Source organism: Carassius carassius, chromosome 13 (assembly GCF_963082965.1).
Source record: "Carassius carassius chromosome 13, fCarCar2.1, whole genome shotgun sequence".
Lineage (NCBI taxonomy): Eukaryota > Metazoa > Chordata > Actinopteri > Cypriniformes > Cyprinidae > Carassius > Carassius carassius.
The window spans coordinates 17,078,167-17,100,330 of record NC_081767.1 but is presented as its reverse complement, the minus strand read 5'-3'; the positions used below and the strand labels follow the sequence as shown (position 1 = coordinate 17,100,330).

The 22,164-nt window shown below is 36.6% G+C and overlaps 2 protein-coding genes across 2 annotated transcripts in view; both read left to right on the top strand.

The window, feature by feature from the left end:
* Positions 1 to 22,164, top strand: part of LOC132156003 (acetyl-coenzyme A transporter 1-like) — a 249,357-nt gene that overhangs the window by 34,875 nt on the left and 192,318 nt on the right. The gene's annotated exons all lie outside the window — the stretch shown is intronic.
* Positions 3,978 to 22,164, top strand: part of LOC132155994 (1-phosphatidylinositol 4,5-bisphosphate phosphodiesterase eta-1-like) — a 77,111-nt gene continuing 58,924 nt past the window's right edge. The window contains exons 1-2 of the mRNA XM_059564797.1: positions 3,978 to 4,323; positions 21,122 to 21,268. Coding sequence (XP_059420780.1) covers positions 4,281 to 4,323; positions 21,122 to 21,268 — 190 coding nt within the window. The 5' untranslated portion in view covers positions 3,978 to 4,280. The remainder of the gene's footprint in view (positions 4,324 to 21,121; positions 21,269 to 22,164) is intronic.

Genomic DNA, 22,164 nt, shown 5'->3' with positions numbered 1-22,164 from the left:
CCAATAACTTCTTATGTGTAAGTGTTCTCTAATTTTAATCAGTGTTATTTTTTAAATATCTCAGTTAAGTTTTTATACTGTGCTTCAGAATACAATTTATTCATGAAATAACCTTAAAAACCGCCTTTACTCCTGTTAGGATAGGAGTTCAAATAGGACTAAGCAGTGACCTTGATATTTAAGAAATTGTAGGTTGTCCTCTCATTTTGATCTCTACTGCTTAAAATAATAATAATAATATTAATATTGTGACATATTATTCAAATTTGTAATAAGTTTTCTATTTTAATAAATTTTAAAATTGTATTAATTATGTTAATTTATATAATGTTCATTTATGTTAAATGATTTGTGCTGTGGTTCGTGATTCTTTAGAAATTCTAATATGCTGATATATATGTAATATAATGTGTGTGTGTGTGTGTGTGTGTGTGTAATCTTATAAATAGAAACATTATAAATGTATTTACTGTTACTTTTGGTCAGTTGAATGCATCCTTGCTGAATAAAAATATAATTTTCTTTAAAATGACTGACCTACAGACTTTTAAACAGTAGTTTCTTCAGCTAGAAATTAGTCTTTTAAGTGTGATCTCTATAAAATAGTTCACAAAAAATACTTAATCAGGCGCAAACAACTGGAAAAAATGTGTCTAATTGAATAAATGAATTAAAATTTAATTTATAAGTAGCACTTGAGACAAGTGCTTAAATTTTTTTTCGCTGATGGAAGATGCATCAGATGATTGAGTATTTATATGAATTGGGTTTGCTTTGGCAATAATCATTCTATATAAGTACAATCACCATTTAGACCATTTATATATAATCAGCATTCATCTGCAGTGACCCCTTTCAAGATCATTATAATCCGCATTAATACTTTAGACCTACCATACCCATATTCTAGTGCCATATATTGACATGAAAGAGATGCAGTTGTGTGGTGGTGTGTTTGTTCCTCTGAGACAGGCGCGATTGTTGTCTAGTGGCTGGGCAGTAGAAGCATGATGTCCATCAGCTCTGTGGGCTGCAGCCCGCCTGTCTGTCTGGTGTTTTGTCTGGCTCTTCTTGCTTGGCATGCCGGGTTGCACCGCTGCAGTGATTTACCCTCATTCATTCTTTAAACGGTTTCACTCCTCCCACGGTCAGAGATGGATCAGTCTGCCTGGAAAATGACAAAAGCGAGTGATTTAAGTTTATGAAAGCTGTGTTTGCTTCCCAATTCCACAGGTCCCTTTTTATATGGCACCGATTTCCAGTTTCCCCCTCTCAAATTGTGTCTCACTCTCTCTCTCTCTCACTGTTTTATAGTCATTTGCTTGCTCGATTGTCTCAGATGGCTAGTGCAATAACGATGAAGGAAAAAATAAGAATGAAAGAGAAAAATAAGGAGTAAGGATGAAGTGGAAATTGAGTTCATATGCATCACTAGAAAATATTACAGGTTTAATATGATATGAATCACTTGTAAAATAAAACCGAGAGTTGCGTATGTGTGTAAATTGATTATATGATAGAATAGTGCTTTGATTTCCCCAGCAATGCCTGGCCAGCCCAATTTCATATCGCCTCAGACACATTTTTTTTTGCCACACAATACACACATGAAGAAGGGTCGAGCCCAGACAATATTGATTGTATTATCTTAATTCCAAACCAGTTTACAGCTCTGGTAACATTTACATCACTCCACATCTATCTGATCTATCTGATTGGTTCATTTAGACTTTGTTTTTCAAGCTGCTCATGCCACACTCACTCATGCAACCCCATACCATCAGAGATGCAGTCAGCAACAATGTCCCATTTGACATTTAGCACTTTAAGGGCACTGAGACACATACACACACACACACACAAACAAAGTAAGTCTTGAACAAATCTGGCTTATTTATGGTAATATGAAACCCTCAAATGAATCGACGAAGAGATCCAGACTTGCTTATATTTTCTAAGGCTTTATTTCCACCTCTCACTGATGCTGTGTGATGGATGAGTGTGACAGAGGCTTCACAGTGAAGTGCTCACCAACTGAAACATCGAGTGAGCATATTTAACTTCGTACATCACACTGAGCATATTTAACAGCCATTTTGGTCTGGATAGAAGTGATTTAAATGTTTGTGAGCTATTATGGCTAATTTAATAATTGTGAAAAGGAGAAGTTAAAAGAACAGTTCAACCAAAATCCTTCTGTCATAATGTATACATTCCGTACATATTTATATATTATTTATACATTCATTCAAATTGTTCCAAACTCATTTGTCTTTCTTCTGTGTAAAACAAAGTAAGAGATTTTGCATAATGTTCATCTTGCTTGTTTCCATTCAGCAAATATAGTGATTGTGGCTGTTGCACTTTTGTGCAGTCAAACACTTTACACTAGATTTGACATCAGTCATATCAGAAATGTGGGGTCAGTATGTTTTTTTTTTTTTAAATTTTATTGAATACTTTTATTCAGCAAGGATACACTGACCAATTGTGTCAGTAATGACTTTAGGATGTTACAAAATAATATTATTAATAATAATAATAATATATATTAAATATTTTTTATGTGTAATAATATTTCACAATATTACTGTTTTCATTATATTTTTGATCTGATTTTTGATATTTTTGAGCCTTGGTGAGCAAAAGAGATTTTTCCATTTAATCAGTCAGTCGATATTTAAGACTAAATGTTCTGATTCTTATAGTGTCAAATTCATGGCTTCAAAAAATGTGGAATGTAGCAAATGAGCTGTATGGACTAGTTTTCTAATGCTGTTGTGGTGTATTTTTTTATTTTTTGTTTTGAAGCTTGACAGACACTATTCTTTAGTTGTAAATGAGCAGTGTGAACATTCTACAAAACACCTTATGATTCCCGCATAAGAAACAGTAGTGTATTTTATCTTAAACATTGCTCTAGCTACGCCAAGGTCAGGGGTTTGAATACGAAGGAAAGCAACAACGGATAAATGCAAATGCATAGCTTGAAAGCAATGCAAGTCACTTTGGATAATATTGCAGAAATTTAGAAAATGTAGAAAAAAGGTCATACAGTTTTGGAAGGATATTTTTTGGGTGAACTTTGCACTGAAGCATTTGAAAGCAAATGTTTACTTATTTAATTATTTTACAATTTGTGATAAATGTGTAATAGACCATTATGTGCCTGGGGAGTAAATAATCCATAGCTGAAAATCTGTTAACACTTACATCTCTCACATCATATTACCTCTCAGCACATAGTAAAATTAAAATTTCAGCACATAGATCAATGAGAAACACATTATGACATATTAATCTTTTAGAAACCTTCCACTTATCTCTAATAGCTCTGAACCGTGAGTCAGTGCACATTCATCTGCAATGATGTGATGAGAAAGTTCATTTATTATCCCAGGAACATGAGTTTAAACTAAATCAGATGGTGTTTTAATCGGTTTATTCTCAAATACCCGTGAAACAGGTTGATTTCAAATCAATTGGAACATAATTTATTAATCAGTGTCAAAAAGTGACCTATGTCTAGTTTACCTGAATTCTCTCTCTAACAAAAACAATAGTTACTGTTAGACCACAATGTTTCTCTGAATTACATTTTGCTGGAACAACAAATACTGGTCAAAGTTCATCCCAAAACGAAAAGTCTTTCATATATTCAACCCTCACGCTGTTCCAAGCTTGTAGGACTTTATTTCTTTACAGGAATTACAAGATATTTTGGGGTTAACTATTCCTTTAACTACCAGATAAAATGACGCGCGCCTCAGGTCAACTACGACTCAACAATAAATGTGCTTTTAGATGGATTTATAAGAAATTAAACTACGAGTTAGACTGCATGTTCCACTGACCCGTTAATCGCTTTCATAACACCCACATCCCCTCGTCTTCCCTCCTCCTTCCTGCTCACGAATATGTGCAGAAAAGAAGCGCAGATATGCTTAGTGAGAAGATCAGAGTCACTGAGAATGAGGCGAATCGAGCGCGAGTGAGAGAAGAGGAGCGCGCGCGCGCCTCACTGAACGGAGACTGGAGAGCGCTTTTCCGCGCACATAGATTACAGGAATCAATTGGATTTTTTTTTTTAATGATTCATTTAAAATTTATAGCCAGTAAATGTAACCGCATATGAACTCCTGATGAAGGGTGTCCTATTACAGATATGTTTAATGGAAGAGTGCAATGACACCTGCATTCCGGAGCGCATATTTTGTTTTCTGATCATGGTGCCGAAAGGGGTTCGGTCTTAATGCGGTGTTTACCTGTCAACAACTATAATGGCGGAACTGGAAGTTTTAAAAAATGCCAGTTTTGAGAAGGGTGAGTCATACATTACGCTGCTATAACATCAGTCACAAAACTGATTTATTTTCTAGCGTGTATACACGTTACAATGCAATTGTTCACTGGTTTTTATAATTGTCTGTTTTCTGATGGGTGTTTTTTCTTATGATAAGGTACTTAACTCAGGCTAACCAGTTAGAGTCTAGATTAAGTCTCATATGAAGCATTTTAATGTAAGTGATGTTGGCAGTGTGTCTTTCTGAGCTGTGCTTGGGTTCGTACACGCATGACTTTAAGTGAGAGGAGCTGTCCAGGGTTCTACATCGGAATGCTGTTGTACTCTGTGGAATGGGGTAAGAGATGCCTCTCCAAAACACGAATCTACAGGCTGTGGCTAATTGAATTTTTGCTATCTGTTTAGTTCTTAAGCTGCGAAACCTAATTTTCTGATTTTATAATAGCGGATCTGATTCGTGTTACTAATTAAACCATTACGGATAATTATGACGAGCATTTCCATAAGTATTTTGGAGCAATACAATAGAATAGGATTTTTACTCCAGCCTTAAAAGCCTTGTTTTATTAGGATAGGGTTAGTTTTTTTTTTTTTCCATCTGTGTCATGATCTGCAGTTAGATTGGGATTTCGAAGGCGAGGAACCTAAAAATCTGGCTGTGATTCTGGTATTACCAAATAATAGGATGGTGCTAGCAGTGCAAAGGTTATGGGTTCGATTCCCAGGGAATGCATTAAGTGATAAATTGGATACTTTCAAGGAAGTGTAAGTCACTTTGAATAAAAGCGTCTTCTTAATGCATAAATGTAAATGTATACATGCTGAAAACCTTTTATGATGGTACTGATGGCATGCTTTAAACAAAACAAAAACACTGTAAAATAAATTATTAACAAAAAAATGGAATATATATACAGATTTACAAATACATCTTGCTTCTTGCTCTTGTTTTTATATCAGAAACAGGGTCACACGTGGTTGTATTTTATTTCTTGATTTCATTACGAAATGAGATCAAGCATGTGTCTGAGAGAGGGGGGCAGTGCTTTAGTGGTGCTCTAGGCGAATATATCACCTCTGCCACTGACTACAGGGAAACATAATGCTTAATGTGATGAACTATAAAGGTGTTTATGAGTGTGTAAGCCATGATGAGAACCAGGGTCTCCTAGGGTCATTCCTTTGGTGCTTTCTGCAGTTCTTTTAGGCCTATGTTATAGAGACTTTGAGAAAGGATTTTAATTGTCATTAGAGATTTTGTGCACTATTCTTTATAATGGTGCCATTTATTATTAGTCACTTGTGTGAATATCAGTAAATTAATAATGCACAAATAAAGTAAATTTTGTTTTAGGATGTGTAATTGTAATATGATACAAAGAAAATTGTTTGTGGCACTATTAATGTGTAAAATGCTAGCACAGCAATAATAAAAGCTGTTTCGTCCCTATTCCACAGTGGAAAGACCTTGCTGTTCTCCTATATATATCATGTCAACAGGTTACTCTCGTTTGTAGGTTTCCTACCCCCCTGCAAAGAGAAAATAGGTGCTTTCCCTCTCAGATAATGATGATCCACTGCAGTATTGCCTTTATTTTCAGACTTTATCAACATACACCCGTCCCTTTCCCTTTCCTTTCCTTTCCTTTCCTTTCCTTTCCTTTCCTTTCCTTTCCTTTCCTTTCCTTTCCTTTCCTTTCCTTTCCTTTCCTTTCCTTTCCTTTCCTTTCCTTTCCTTTCGTGTCCTGTCCTGTCCTGTCCTGTCCTGTCCTGTCCTGTCCTGTCCTTTTCCCCATTCTGCACTGACTGTTGTTAAGCCTTTCTGTCTCTGTAGGTGTTTTGACTCAGTGTCTGTTTATTGAATTTTGTAAATTATAAGAGAGAAGCCTAATTATCCATTAACTTGGTGTAATAATGTTAACTAAGAGGTTGTTTTTGGGGATGTACAGTAAGTAGCCCCTGTCTTAAGTGATCCCTTCAGTGTAGCAAGCTGAAGAGAATGAACACGACTTTATATTTTAATGACGAATGTAGTCATAGGCCTTTAAGATCACCCACTCTGTATAAAAGAATATGCTTCAGTTGCACAATTAGCACCCATGGAGGCAAATTTCCATTCATTGCAGATCTCCATGGCCATTCTTTCTGAAGTGAAGAAGATAGACAGTTCACAGGGGTAATTGTTTCTGTTCTGTGAGATATCCATATCAGCTCTGCACCATCCTTGTGCTGGGGAAAGGGAAATGGCAAAGGGGAGGGGCTTTCCCAATTGGCCCAATACCTTAATGAGCATCTCCCCAAACACCAGCCTGCATAACAGTGCTTCTTTGATGTCAAAACTAGGAACGCACAGAGGGAACCCTGTCCGAGCAGCAGTCATAAAAGTTATTTTTGCTCTGATGGATTGTGGGGGCTCAGTGGGGGTTCCTGCTGAAATCGTGGTGGTTCAGTTTGAGTGAAGGCAAAAATATCATCATTGTTTCTAATTAAGACAGAGATGATGTGATAAGTGGTTAATTCCTCCACCATTTGGTGCGTGGATGTTGTGGATCTGCCGTTCTCTCAGGAGAGCTCTGCAAGGAACCAGTTTTCAATAGTGTCCACCAGGGCGCTATCATCGGTCTTTGATTAGTTCACATATTTCCCTCGATTTCTACAAGGCGTACCCCCAGCTTTCCTGAATGCCCTAACAGAAGGCTTTCAAATTAATAGAAGGCGAGAAATAATCTGTCTAGTATGTGATATTCGGCAGTGCAGACTTGCATAGGACACTTCTGTTAAGTGGATTGCTCAGCCAAAAAAAAAAGAAAGAAAAGTTCTGTCATTATTTACTTAATCTTCTAAACCTATTTGGGTTTCCTTTTTCCATGGAACAAATAAAAAGTGACTTTTTGAAGAATGCGCTATTCACTATTTTCAATATAATAAAAGAGAATGAGGACTGGAATTGCTCCAAAATCATAAAGAAAGTACTACAAAAATACTATGCATCAATATGACACCGAATCCTAAGTCTTCTGAAGCCATACGATAGCTTAATGTGACAAACAGAACAAAATGTATGTCTTTAGTCACAGAAAAACTTTGCTCTAGCTATCCTTGGCATGTTCATGAGTCATTTCAAGTCATCTTTTTTTTCACTGAATTGGTTCATTAACTTCACCAAAATGATCTGAAGCATGTTCATGAAACAGACTGATCTGATCCTCGAGCTTATCACTAAACAACAACATCACTGTTGGTCTGTTTCTCACACAAAGCTAACATATGCCTTCAGAAGATGGAATGTAGTACATATGGGCTCATTTTAGTTTATTTATTTAGTATATAGATTTCCACTTCTCTCTATTAATTATGCTTTATCATCTAGAATTTTGGCATGCTGATTATTTATCTTGAGAAAAAACAAAAACAAAAAACAAAAAAAAGTTTCAATTGACCATTATCTTACATTGGTAACAAGCCTACACACAGCTGTCATGCTTAGGGTTGCCAGATGTCGGGAGTTTAAATCAGAGCTTTTTCCCTTAAATGGATACATTTTCTGGCAAGTGTTTTACTCAATTTTGCCAACCATTCAACCATGTGCGCTGAAAACAAAAGTTTTAGAATCTCCGTTGTGATAGTGGAAAACAGCCAGTCTGAGTATCTTCATGAGACTGATTGTGCTATTTGCTGTGATTATTCTGCAAGCAAACCTTCAAGGTGACAAACTGTAATAAATGAAAGTATGAATATTGCCTGTATTGATTGTGATTATGATTGCTGAATAAGTGTACTTTTTGTTGTTGTTATTTAAAAACATTAACATTATTCCGAATTAGTATAAATTTCATGTTTTAGCTTTTGAGAGATGCTTCTTGTTTTTCATAATGTAGAAAGAGGATCTCAGGTCAAATAAACCCTATATGGATTGTCTTTATTATGTGCAATAATTCTGACGACATGTGAAGAGACATTTTTTAAATTAATTATCACATTTACATTTATATTTAATCATTTAGCAGACACTTTTATCCAAAGCAACTTACAAATGAGAACATTAGAAGCAATCAGACCAACAACAGTATACAAGTGCCATGACAATTCTCAGTTAGGCCCAATCCTAATTCTATTTTATACCCCTTCCCCTTCCCCTAACCCTCCGCCTACCCCTTCCCCTTGTCCCTTGAAACAGAGTGTCAAGGGGTAGGGGAGAAAATATTCCCCTAAGGATTGGGACACCACTACCATGACGTCACATGCCATCATTCGTCGTCTAGCTCTTACAAAACACACATATACTGATGTGCTGTTGTACATTAAAGCCTTTAATTATCGTTCTGTATTAATGAGCTGCTTACTGACACACACATCGGAAATCGCGCAGTTCACACATACAGGAGAAAATAAACTTGTCAACGCTGCCCCACGACTTTTATTAAATACAGTTTAAATACTGAATCGCTAAATTATATTTTCCAGCGACGAGAGGATACAATCGCTGTTTTTAGGTAAACTCACTCTAAAAAGATAAATGCACAGACGCGAATACACACAACTTCCATCTCTCTCTCTCTCTCTCTCTCTCTCTCTCTCTCTCTCTCTCTCTCTCTCTCTCTCTCTCTCTCTCTCTCTCTCTCTCGAATAGGCAATATTTGAGAAAATGGTTTAGCGATTTCTAATTATTGGGGGGATTAGTCTACGGCAGTTATCGCCCTGATCAGACATATGCTGTGGCACTATCATGCAGTCTGTAATGATATGACGTTAACAAATATTAGCGATTTTTTGCAAACATTTCTTTGAGTAACATGACCAGTAATATGAACTCACAGTTGAATGTAACATAAAACAAATGATTACTTTTTGTTAAAATCTTTATTTATGCCAAAAAAGCTTACATGTATGTGGCCATGTTGCCCAGATAATTCATACCCCTTCGTTTGAAGTGTGGTCCCGAAAAATCTTTGTTTGAAGAGCTACGTTTTGTTTGAACGTGCGAAACGGAGGGGTAGGGGAAAGGGAAAGGACTAAGGGGTAGAATTGGGATTGGGCCTTAGTCTAGCACAGAACACGTAGCCAGGTTTTCTTAAATATATCTTTTTTTATGAGAATATGATAGACGAGAAAAGAAAAGTTAAGTGCTAGTATTAGTTGGTTAAGTGCTGGCGAAAAAGATGAGTCTTTAGATGTTTTTTGAAAATGAGTAAAGACTCAGCTGTATGAATTGAGATTGAGAGGTCATTCCACCAGCTGGGCATTTCGAAACTTTTTGGGATAGCACCACAAGGTGTCGGTCACTTGCAGAGCGCAAACTTCTGGAGGGCGCATAAGATTGAACTAGTGAGTTTAGGTATGTTGGTGCCGTGCCAGTGGCCGTCTTGTAGGCAAGTATCAGTACCTTGAATTTGATGCGAGCGGCTACTGGTAGCCAGTGTAACCTGATGAGGAGAGGAGTAACGTGAGCTTTTTTTTAATCACAATTGAAATTTTGGAGCAAAATAATTTTGATTATCAATTTCACCATTATCATACATCCCCATAGTGCTATATTGTTATTCTAATCGAATAGCACATTTTTTTGAATTCATATGCAAAGAAACCCAGCAGTTTGTTTATTTACAGCAGAAATATGCAGTTGTCATATTATGGACAGCAGAGCACCCAGATTCTCCTGCAAAAATATTGTCCATTTAATCTTTCCCCTTTTCGTAAATCAAAAGAGTCTTTGGAGTCAAGAGAGTTTAAATGCCACATTAAGGGCCTTCTGCCTGCTGCGTCTGAGATGGACGTCTTCCTGCATCTGACCAGCGGTCAGGACACATAGGTCAAAAACCAGTGCCACGGACTAATACAATTTCATATGTGGATGAATTCATTTTCACTCTAGCATGTGGTGCTCAGAGGAGCGAGAGAAATGAGGACACCGAGAACTTGAAGATGTGAAGATGTCAGAGAAATGCATTCATATTGCAAATTGTGAGACTAAATGATTTATAGTGGAGGTTCAACTGATATCATGATGAGTGGAGGAGTTTTCAATAAATTAGTGACTTCCCTTCCAGTTCCACTCTTGCGCTCCATAGGTACAAAATTCAGTTTAAATTTAAGTTAAATCCCCACTCTTAGGCTTTTCAAAGACCTCACTTTAGATCTGTCTTTTTAAAGTTCCGTCTTTATTGACCCACATTGGCTTCTTTATACGTTAAAGTGGTTTTTATGTGCCCTGTGCGCCACGTGTCCTTTTGAATTTTGTGGGATGACACGCCGTTGTATTCGTGTTATGTCATACCATTAATATTATCTGTTTTCTCTTCCATCTCCATTACTTATGCTGCTCACTTTGACCCTCAAGGGCAAAAACACATCTGTTCAAAGCCCCACCATCATGCACATTTTCCCCACAACAATACATTAGCTATTTTGTATAAATCCCTGCTCGGTACTGCTTTCTACTGTCACAAAGGTTCAAAGGCTCCATGTGAATAACGTGCAGCATAGAAGATGGATGACCAAAGAGAGGGTGGAGTGGGCGTTAGATGTGGACATTCAGAGACAGATTGTGGCTCTCAGTCTCAAGGGAAGGAAGCAAGAGAGAGTCTTCAGGGATGACTCTTAGTTTCGAGTGGTCACCTTTGTGTATTAATGTCATGGGACCCTTCTTCCTGGCATCAGAGCGCTTGGCCATGGCCAATGTAGCATCTCTTTTGGCCCGTAGGTTCAGCCATGTTGGAGGAAGCGTGGCGGTGCCACAAAAGTGGCGTTTGGCATATATAGGTGAGAAGCTTCTTGTAAGTGTAAATGTGTGTGGGCGAATGCACAATATATTGGTTATCAGCTGATATTATAGATTTTTTTTGTACCAGTCGTTATTTGATATTTCATTGTTTATGCTAATTTCCCCTGTTTTTACAATTAGGATACCTATGCCATCATCTAACATTTACATTTATTCATTTGGCAGACGCTTTTATCCAAAACGATGTGTATATATACACACACACACGCACACATACACACACACACACACACACACACACGCACATCCTGATATTGCTGAGTTAGATGTGTTCCTAGGCCAACATATTTTGTTGACCCTAGAACAAAATTTTACTCAAAAAATGTAGTCTTGACCCTATCCCTACACCTAAACCTAACCTTAACCATGAGTAATCCTTAAAATCAGAGGAAATGATAGATGAATGACACTGATGTACAAGCACCTAACAGTGATTGTAAGCGTAAACTTCACAAAATCTATAAACGGTTTCTTCAAATCTGATTGGTTAATCACAATGTTGTTCCAGGGTCAACAAAGATGTTGTCCCAGGAACATGTCTCACTTGGTAAAATCAGGTTCTGCCACACACACACACACACACACACACACACACACACTAATCTGCTTATTTTCATCGTTGTCTGTATTTGTTTGTATGCATGTACTGCTCAGCCAAAGATACATGATGCAGAACTCAAAGTCATATTGCTCTTTATTGTTTTATGGCTTTCCAGCTGTTAGTTGGGCTGAAAGCACTAACCTCCTACTCCCTGCTCTGAGTTCTAACATTAGCTTTTATATGTTCATTAGACTGACATTTGTGAGCTTAAAGGAAAGTCAATTGGAAAAGAGCAAAAATGATGCTCTGTCTATTATCACCTCTCAGAAATAGAGGAAGAAATCTACTCAGGGATTCAGAGCTCAAGAGAGGGTATGAGAATTATGGCATGTGCATTTTTTTTATATACCTGACTGAATGTTTAGTGTGAAAGTATCTGTTTTATGGAACAGATGGCTTGAAGTGCAGTGTTCTCCTACAAATGTAAATATTAACCAGTGTTTCGACTATTTTAAACTCAAGAAAAGATCTGTGCAATGAAAAGGTGCGCAGTTTTTTTTTAGAAAAACCAAAGTATTTCCATGACTTCCTCTTTAAATGCTGCATTTGTTCCTGCATTTTGGATGAGTGCATATTTCTGTCCTGTTTGAGGTTGAGGTAATTAAGTGAAAGCAAAATGAGTTGTATTTTGATGCATGGGATGAGATTAAATTGAAGTGCTGGTAAGAATGGATAGCAAATCTATTATCAAATATTTGACTCTGAACAAAGAGAGTAGAGAGCTCGCACAGATTGTCGAGTATTTATAGCACAGACTGTGCACATGCTTTATTGGTGTGTGTGAGACATGTTCCACATCCAGATCCTCTTCCTCACAGCGCTCTGAGGCACTGTGAACGCTATGACAGTGCTGCTAAAGCATCTCGCCGACTTGGCTGTGGCTCAGATCTGCCATGTGGAGAGAGTGTGCTATCCTCTTCTGGTGGAAAGAGCATGGGGCAATATGTGGTTATTGCTTTGGTTATAATCTACTCTGATCTCTAATGATGATCTGGGTGATGATCAAGATAACAGCACTTATGATTATGATAAAAAAAGGAAAAGAAAAGATAACGGAAAAGGCTTTAAATGTACAATATGTAACATCATTTAGAAAATCGTCATTTAGCAAATTTCAGCACCTTACCCAGCTGACAATGTGCTCCCCTTCATCACAGTTCAGCAGTTCAGCCAGTGTGATGTGGAGCACAAAAGTTAATGTGTTGATGCATGTGATTCATTAAATATGTTGACATTATAACTGTTTCATTTTTTTTACCTATTTTTTTACACAGAAGGGACCTATAATAAAAGTCAGTCATTTACACACTTTGTATGGTGAAATATAACTATCATTGTAGCTCAACAAATATAAAGTAGTGTATTTTTGAAAAAGCATTAATGAGAAGACCATCATACTTCCGCAGTAAAAACATCTTTGTATTCATATGCTAGGAAAGTGTGGGGATATTGATTCATTGATAACTATTGAAGAGGCATTTAATTCAGTGCTTTACTTGTGTTTTTATATAGTAAATGCATTCAAATTATGTGAAAGACCAATAACTAACAATTTTAGTTAACAAAAATAATAATTGTCACGAGTCACCTATTCCCCATCAAGTGAAAGTGAAGTGAGGACAAGTATACCCCATACTCGGAATTTGTGCTCTGCATTTAATCCATCCAAGTGCACAAACACACACTATGAACACAAACCTGGAGCAGTGGACAGAGATATGGCTGTGGCGCCCGCGGAGCAGTTGGGGGTTCGGTGCCTTGGTCAAGGGTCTCACCTCAGTCATAGTATTGAGGGTGGATGGGGGTTGTGGTTATTCACTGCCCCCACGACAATCCATGCCAGACCTGAGACTCGAACCAACAAACTTTGGGTTACAAGTCAGACTCTCTAACCAATAGGCCATGATGCTATGATTTCAAGCGCTTTATCCTTGTTTTCCTTGTCTATTTGTCTGGTTTCTTACCTTGCCTTGTTTTTTCAACCTTGGCTTTATAATATGTTTTTGATTGTTCGCTGCCTCCCCTGACTTTTGCCTGTTTGTGGATTACTCTTTTGTCTGCCTCTGATATTACTGTTAGCTAGTTATCAACCCTTGCTTGTCTGACTAGCTTTATTTCAATAAAGCTGTGGATGGATCCCCAACTCCATCATCACGGCTTCGTTACAGAATACTGAGCCCCATGTAAGAGAAAGTGTGCAGCCTACAAAGCAGTGGTCTCAAACTCAATCCCTGAAGGGCCAGAGCTCTGCAGAGTTTAGCTCCAACCAGCTCCAAATCACACCTGCTTTGAAGTTTCTAGTAATCCTGATGACCTTGATTAGCTGGATTAAATAATTTTACTTAAATAATGATGATAACGAGACACACACACCTGAACATAATGATGAAATCAAATAAATAACCATGACAACTGAAAAGGAGCTTGAAACAGAGCAAAACTCAAACCGCGTCCATGAGGGTGTCAGACTGCTGTTATTTAGATCCATTATTATTTTTAAGAACTGTAAATGCACATCCAGAGCCAGCGCTGCAGGACAGAACAGTTTGTTCAACCTGTGCGCAGGTGTCTGAATGCATAATGCATGTCTCATCTTCTGTTTTGTGTTCCTGCTCTGATGATTCTGAACACACAGTGCTTTGTGATTTACGCATCACAGAGCCTGAGCCTCTACAACCCAATTATTCAGTGTTCGATATCTCCTTGTACTTCTCACCAGGCCTCTTTGATCCGAATGGCCGGCTTGGTGAACACATTTAGTTCTCCAATGCCTCCAATACCTATAAAGATACACTCTCTCTATCTTATTTACACTTTATTTCTCATCTCCCTCCTGTCATCTTTAACTTTCCTGGGTCACTACAGTCTTATAAATTTAATTTAGCACGGCTTTTCTTTTTGAGCTTCTGTTTTCCTCTCTGGCTGATTTGTGATGCTCTGCTAAGCTACAGTCCTGCCTAAATCCATCTGTCCCACAGAACAAATATAGGACTATAAGTATGTTCTCAGCCAAAAGCTTTGATTAAATAATAAAGGGGACTGCATCAAGAAATGGGGCATGAATAATTGAGATAGAGATAAATAGGATCTTACTTTTATAATGGTAATTTGTCTTGATTGATACTTAAAAGTTTCTTAATAATTCTAAAATCACTGAAACCTTTTTTACCACCTTTAAAGTCAACAAAAAAGAGGAGTTTGTAACCCATTGGTGGAGCTGCTTTAACTTAACAGGTTTAATAAGCAGCAAATTAGGAGTTTGTTCAGGGAAAACTCTTAGTTAATAGGGAATTATGTGTTCCCTAATCTAAAGTGTTAACATTAACTCTCTTCATTGTGATGTGATATGCATTCTAAAAAAAAGTTTTTTAAATCAGTATAATATATATATATATATATATATATATATATATATATATATATGCAATAAATAAATTACTTGTACTATTTACTTGTATTTAATTTACTTTAAAAAAGTTCTGCCCCAGAGTACAGCTAAACTGTCTCTTTGACTCATTATTAACATGTCATGAAGTGGCAGGGGAGGTTGGCATCCTGGAAGCGAGGGGCTCTTGTCAATCCTTCTCTCAAGTATTTGCACCTCTGTCTGCAGTCTAATGAACACGTTTCCTTCCCTCGAGATCTGTGCCGTGTCCCCACTGTGCAGAGCGCAGTAATGGGCCGTGAAGGTTTACTCAACATGAGACTAATTTGTTTCAAATGAGCTGGAGAGACTCATGGTAATAACAATGATAGGAGTCCAAAGAGGAGGACAAGAGACTTAGACAGAGAGAAGCAAAACGAGAGGAATGAGCGAGGGCGAGAGACCCTCATTAACGGTTTATTAATCCTGACCACTCATTAAAATGGATTTCTTAATTTAGAGATCTAATTGATGACCCTTAGATGTAGTGAGAAGAGCAGGAATATGTGCTTGTCTATGACCTTTGACCCTCTTGGGCATTCCTTCACACCCTCCAGTTTTGCTGTTTGTAATTCCCAATTAAGTTGCATGTTATGGCATACTAGGTCAAGTGGAGAACATGTATCCTCTTGTATACACAAATGTCGAGTGTCCTTGTGGAAATTGATGTACCCTTGGTTGTGTCGTTTCTATGTTTTTAAAATTCCAGTCACAATTGTTTGGTCCAGGGAATCCCATGAGTCTGTAACAAGAACACACAGTCCTCCAGGTCCTTCAAAACAAGTCTATACGGCAACCTGTGAAATACATTTGTGTGAGTGTGAGTTGCTGAAAGCCACCAACCATTTATCCAAAATTATAGTTTTGCTTGCTTGGGGAATAGCAGCCTAGAAATGTTCTATAATCCATATGTCAACATTTTACAAAAACGCTCACCAGGACTTGGAGACTAAACTAAAACTAAGATTGTTTATATGTTCCAAAAACATTTGCCACAAACTGCAAAAACCTGCATGTTTTAAAGGCAAACTCAAGCTGGTGAGCTGCCTTTGCTGTTTTCTGCCTGCCTTCTAAAGGCTAAATTCACGAACAGACGCTGTCCAATGGCAATGCCTAATCTAGTGATTGACGGCATTGGCTGGCATCTGTTGGTGCAGTGTGAATTAGCCTGAAGACAGCATCCTAACTGTGAACTTGAATAGTGGCTGATTTGAAATCATTGAAACGCAGACACAGTCAGATTTTTTTCATAATGATCAACACGATCTACCAAGAGCATCGCAAATTAGCCTTTGCTTTAAGACATGCTTTTTTGGAGATTTAAATAATGGCACAAATATCAGTAATTTGATTGCATTGTGTGGTTCATTTTAATAATATCCTCCCACACATATTGTGTCTGAAAGGGAAACAAATGCATATTCAATAAAGTCAGGTGCAAAAATAACTGTGAATAACATCTTTTCAGCATTAATTCTTCACTGCGCGTCTTTAGTAAATCCTGACAGTACTATTTTAACACCAAAGAACGATTTTTGCAGGTGCAAGCTTTGTGCTGAAGTATGGCCCTATGTTGTAGTTTGTTGCTGCTCATATCTGTATTGCAAATTTATGTTGAAACCCAGCTGAAGACATATAGAGTGACCCTGACGGAGAGCGAGAACCTGTGAGAGGGTTTGTTTAAGAACAAACAGTGTGTTGCAGGGGAATAGTAGAGCCACTGCTTTCATGAGAATCAAAATCGATAGTTTTTACTTTTCCAGTTCTAAAACTCTGGAACAACAGATGACTTAGAGCTGGGAAAATAAGATCTAAATATCTGGACTAGATGCCTCAAAGGCAAAAATGTGGATTTAAAGTATCTAGATAAAAAAATAAAATAAATAGGCTAGGCCAGGCACTTAATAAGACCAGAGAGCATGTTATTCTGTCACAATATCTTAATGTGCTTTGGAGAGTGACCTGAATATTTCATTATAAGAAGGGTTTGTTTGAAGAGGGTGTGCACTTAAGAATCTTTCTCCTTTTTTCTATCTCTGCCCATTGTTTTTTTAAGATTAACATGGAAGATATGTTGCTTCATCACTTCTAGTTAGGACACCCCACAGCCATGTTGAGTGACAGTAGAATTAAAAGTTTTTTCTGCACTTTGCAAAAGTTTGGGGTCAGAAAGAATTCCTTTTTTTCAAAAGTTAATACTTTTATTCAGCAAGTTCACTTGTTAATGTTACAAAAGATTTATAATTAAAACACATTCGGTTCTTTTGAACTTTCTATTCATCAAAGAATACTGAAAAAAAAAATGAATCACAGTTTCCATAAAAATACTAAATAGCATATTAGAATGATTTCTGAAAGATGATGTTACACTGAAGCCTGGAAATCTATTAAATTCAAAACAGGTATTACAAGTTTTAATAATATTTCACAACATTGCTGTTTCACAGTATTTTTTTTATCAATTAAATGCAACTTTGGTGAGCATATGAGACTTCTTTAAAAACAAAAAGCATACGGGCTTCAAGTTTTTAAACTGAATTTAAGTTGCTTCACTGTAGTATTTTTGACTTAATTTAGATGAAGCACAATTTTTATTTTTCACTGCAGATGGTCACAACAACCCACCAAGTTTCAGTGTTAGTTTGGACCCTCAATATGGATAGAGTCAGTCTTTTAGTGTAAATCTGTGGGATTTTTCTGCCAAGCATAGTCTTAGGAAAAGTAATAAAGTTTTTCAGTGTAAGGTATCAGTAGTCGTAATCTTCTTTATTGTCCCTTCACATGGATAGTTCTGCAACATCAACATCTCACTCATGTCCATAGCACAGTCAGTGCAGGACATATTACATCCCAAAGCTTATTACTTATGGTTAGGGGTTTGTACAGATCTCCTGAGCAAAGTAATAATATGTGGTGTTTTGGACAATATAAAAAAGTCAACCACTGGTCTTCAATCTGGGTGCAAAGTGAACATCAGTGTTTGGAGATGGTGAGAAACTAAAAGAGAGAGGGCAAAGGGTGTTTTAGAGGGGGAATAGAAAGCATTGTCTTTCATGGTCATGTCAAATCTAATTGGATTGTGGATTGTGTACCAATCTGTGAAGTGATGATAGCGAAAGTGGGCTGGAGGTTTGGTCGGGACAGGAAGAGGATGCTGCCACTGCCACTTAAATTTGTTTAATTGCTATGTTCATTCTATTTATTTATTTGCGCTATTTACACAAAGGTTTTGCAAGTTTGTAGGTGTCCAGCTACAGAAACCAATAATCAATGTAAAATATCACTAAATAACCGTCACTGTAAAAATTAAATAGAGAGTCAAAACAAAATGTTTTCAGACACCTTCAACATTTCTCAAAATCTCACAGTTTATTTGCTACACTTTCGATAATGGAAGCAAAATATGACAAGGGTTAACAAATTCATCTTGATAATGCCAGATAACTTTGAGAGAAAGGTATGTAATGGATTACAATCAGCCTGTTAGTAATGTTAGTATGACAATATTTACATAACTATCAATACTTTTTTGACCAATTACCAAGCAATTGTGTTCAGTCTGTGGTGTAAAAGGGTTGCATTAGCAATTAAAGAAAAAACATCCCATAACTGTCACCGTCCCACCTGTGGGACGCTTGGCAAGCCCTAAATAAAATCTCACAGGAACCTTAATTTTTTTCAAATCAACTTCAAATTTGTAACATAACTTATTTAGACACAAGGCTTTAATTTTATACCAATTTTAGAGTAAAACCTGTTATGTAAAATATTTATAATATATTAAATAAAATTAATATAGCGCATTTTATTTACAGTACATTTAAACTTCTATAACTTTTTGATACTTCAATTTTTAAAAAAAAAAAAAAAACACTTTTGTCAAAATCTGCAACTTTTCTTCATTAAAAAGAGACCAACCTTAGGTTTATACTCCAAAGTGTTCATAAATTACAGCAATTTAAGTTTGTATAGTGCACTTTAATGCCTATTTAAAAAATGAGGGGTGACAGTTAAGGGGGCAAAACATAGTCAGGTCAAAGTGACTGACAAATTTTTGGTCCCATTTTTTTTTTTTAAATAAATTTTACTGGTAGTCCACTGTATAAATCATTTTTGGATATAATATTTCACAGTTTACTTTATTTTTATGCCATTTACTTTGTTTGTATTCATGCCATGCTACCACTAGTAAAAAAAAATATCAAAAACTATATCTGGTGTCTGAACAATTTTTTGTTCGGTGTGGAATAATTCTTGTTAAAACTACAAAGTAATTCAGTCAAGAGCAGTGAGTGATTTTCTTTCATCCATTTTCTTGTATTAACACTAAGGACACTGACAGCAGAGCTAGTAAATTAGGCGTGGCCACTTTAAGAGACAATGCACCCAATATAATGATACACATCTGATTTCTATCTCCACTGTTTACTTTCACTTAAGACATAACTGACCTGTTTTTTTTTTTGTTTTTTTTCCTTGAGGATACTCTCCAAGACGGGTATTTTGACATAATTTTGTGCAAATTTTGGTGTTGAAGCACTTTGAGAACATTGTGCGTGGCTGCTGAAGTGGGCTCTTTAACATCTTTTTCTGTTTGTATGTTAAAACTGCGATTACGTGCACACTGAACACGGTTCGCGAGTACTCTTGTGTTTGAATGCTTTAAACTCTTTTGAATGTTTAAAATGGCAATGCTTAAAAACACGTGCAAATGATACGCTTTCATGACGATGTGTAGCAATGGCGTGTCAACTGTCCTGAGCATATTTTTTGGATGGCCTCAGTCAGTTGGTTGGGATCGCCGGGCGGGCCCCTATAATCATCACCACCTTACACCCTACTAGCAATAGCCCTATTAGTTAATAAAGTTTCAGAAATAAATGAAATTAATTTATTTCAATTAACATAAACAATTCTTAATCAACAACACTGAGCACATATAACATCCACTTAATTCTTCATTCATTTCAGTTAATGTCCTTGTCTTTTCCACAAAAGAAAGAAAATCATACAGGTTTGTGAATTTTTTTTTTCATTTTTCTTTTTCGTGACAATATAAATTTTTGCTTGATTTATGTTGTTTTCCTTTGGGTGTGAACCAAACAATTAAGTTGTTCTTTGTTTGGAAAGAGTGCATTCATTTCATTTGTTTTTTGTATAGATCACTTGTCGATATCACATTCCCTTTTTTGCTTTATATCATCCGAGAGCTTCTTCCTCCCACCACCCCCTCAGGCCAACCTGCTTCGGTCGTGTCAGATGGAGAACATACATGTGCTTCACGTACAAAACAGCATTATCTGCTTGATTTCACATTTTCGATTCTCCTTGGTGACTTCCGCCTGAAATAACGCTGACAGCATAAAGTAGTGCTTGAGATTTGTGAATTATGAATTGTGAATGTTTCACCATATACTCTGATGGAGTAGTGTCGATTTTGAAGGTAAAGCAACCATGCCACATACACACATGATGCACATGATCTCCTCTTGAGCTTGTCTTTGCAGCTCTGTTCTGCAGCGAGCAAGTTTTATTTAGAGACCTTCAGATCTGTCAGCCGATTGGTCCCAGTGGCCCTTTAGGGCAGGGAGTTGCCATCTCACGTACTCAAGAAGATGAGCTGGGTTGCAGCCAGCCTCTGCTGTGTTGCATCATTTTGGCTTTTGTTGGACTTCTCGCAGGCCTCTCATAGTTTTCAGCAAGGTTCCTAAACCTTTTTTTTTTTTTTTGTAATTGTGCAAGCTTTGACAGTTATCCAATTTTGTCATTTCCCACCACTCAGTGTGCTCCATAACTGCTCTACATGTGTCACAATTAAAATGACGCCCATCGTCACACTATCTAAAAATATCCATAGGGCTGTTATCGGCCAATTTATAACCTCCATCCATCAACTGTTACTTATTTGTATTGACAGAATCAATTTTTATGCCATTTTACATTTTCACCTCGCTGTTAAAGTGCGTGTAAGCCCACTCAATGTGTATGCGTTTGTTTATTTTGTACTTGCAGTTGAGCGATGCATGAGTGTGATGCAGTCGGGGACTCAGATGGTGAAGCTGAAGAACGGTTCTAAAGGACTGGTCCGGCTCTTCTATTTGGATGAACACCGTTCCTGTATCCGCTGGAGACCGTCTCGCAAGAGTGAGAGAGCCAAGAGTAAGTCAAACACACACAGATGTATGTAAAAATAACAATATACACAGCTGAAAGATTTTGTTTAATATATGTAAATGATGATGCAGTAACTAAAACTGTTATTATTTAAAACAAATGTTAATTGTTTAATTGTTGTTAATTGAAATAAAGCTACAATAAAACAAAATATAAATATTAGAAATGTTTTCGTAACATCTAACTGAAATATTTTAAATCGAAACGCTAACATTACTAAAACTAAGACTGAAATAAAAAATAATTAATAAGAAATAAAAAATAAACAAAACTAAATGACTAAATCTTAAAATAAAATTAAAACTATAAATTATAAAATAACACTGGGATGTGCAGTCATATGAAAATAAACCTTGACAGAGTGATCAGGAATTGTATCTTATTTAACTTTCATTTAACTACTAAATAAATAAATTAACATATTTTAGAATACTGATTTCAGGTAAAATTATATTCTTTGAGGGTAGGATGAGTGGAAAATGGAGAGAAATTAGAAAAAGGTAGCTAGAACAGTTATTTAAGAACAAATTCAATTAAACGCTTTAAATAACAATCAACAGAAGAAAAAGATTTGCAGATGCAACAAAAAAGAACTGAGTTTCTTTCTATATGTTTTATGAATGTATGGATATTGCATAAAATACTGTATGGAACAAGATGCACATAAATGTGCATAAAAACAACAACAACAACAACAACAGAAAAAAACAATGCAAACACATTTACTAAATAAATGTCATAGTCGGCATCAAAGTCATATGACTAGCCCTCTACAAAGTCTTCCTTTCGTATTTTCCCCCGAGATTTGTTCTCTAGAAAACATGCTGTGCTTCATTTGCAGTCTGTTTTTACGATATTCCGATTTTTTTGTCTTTACATGT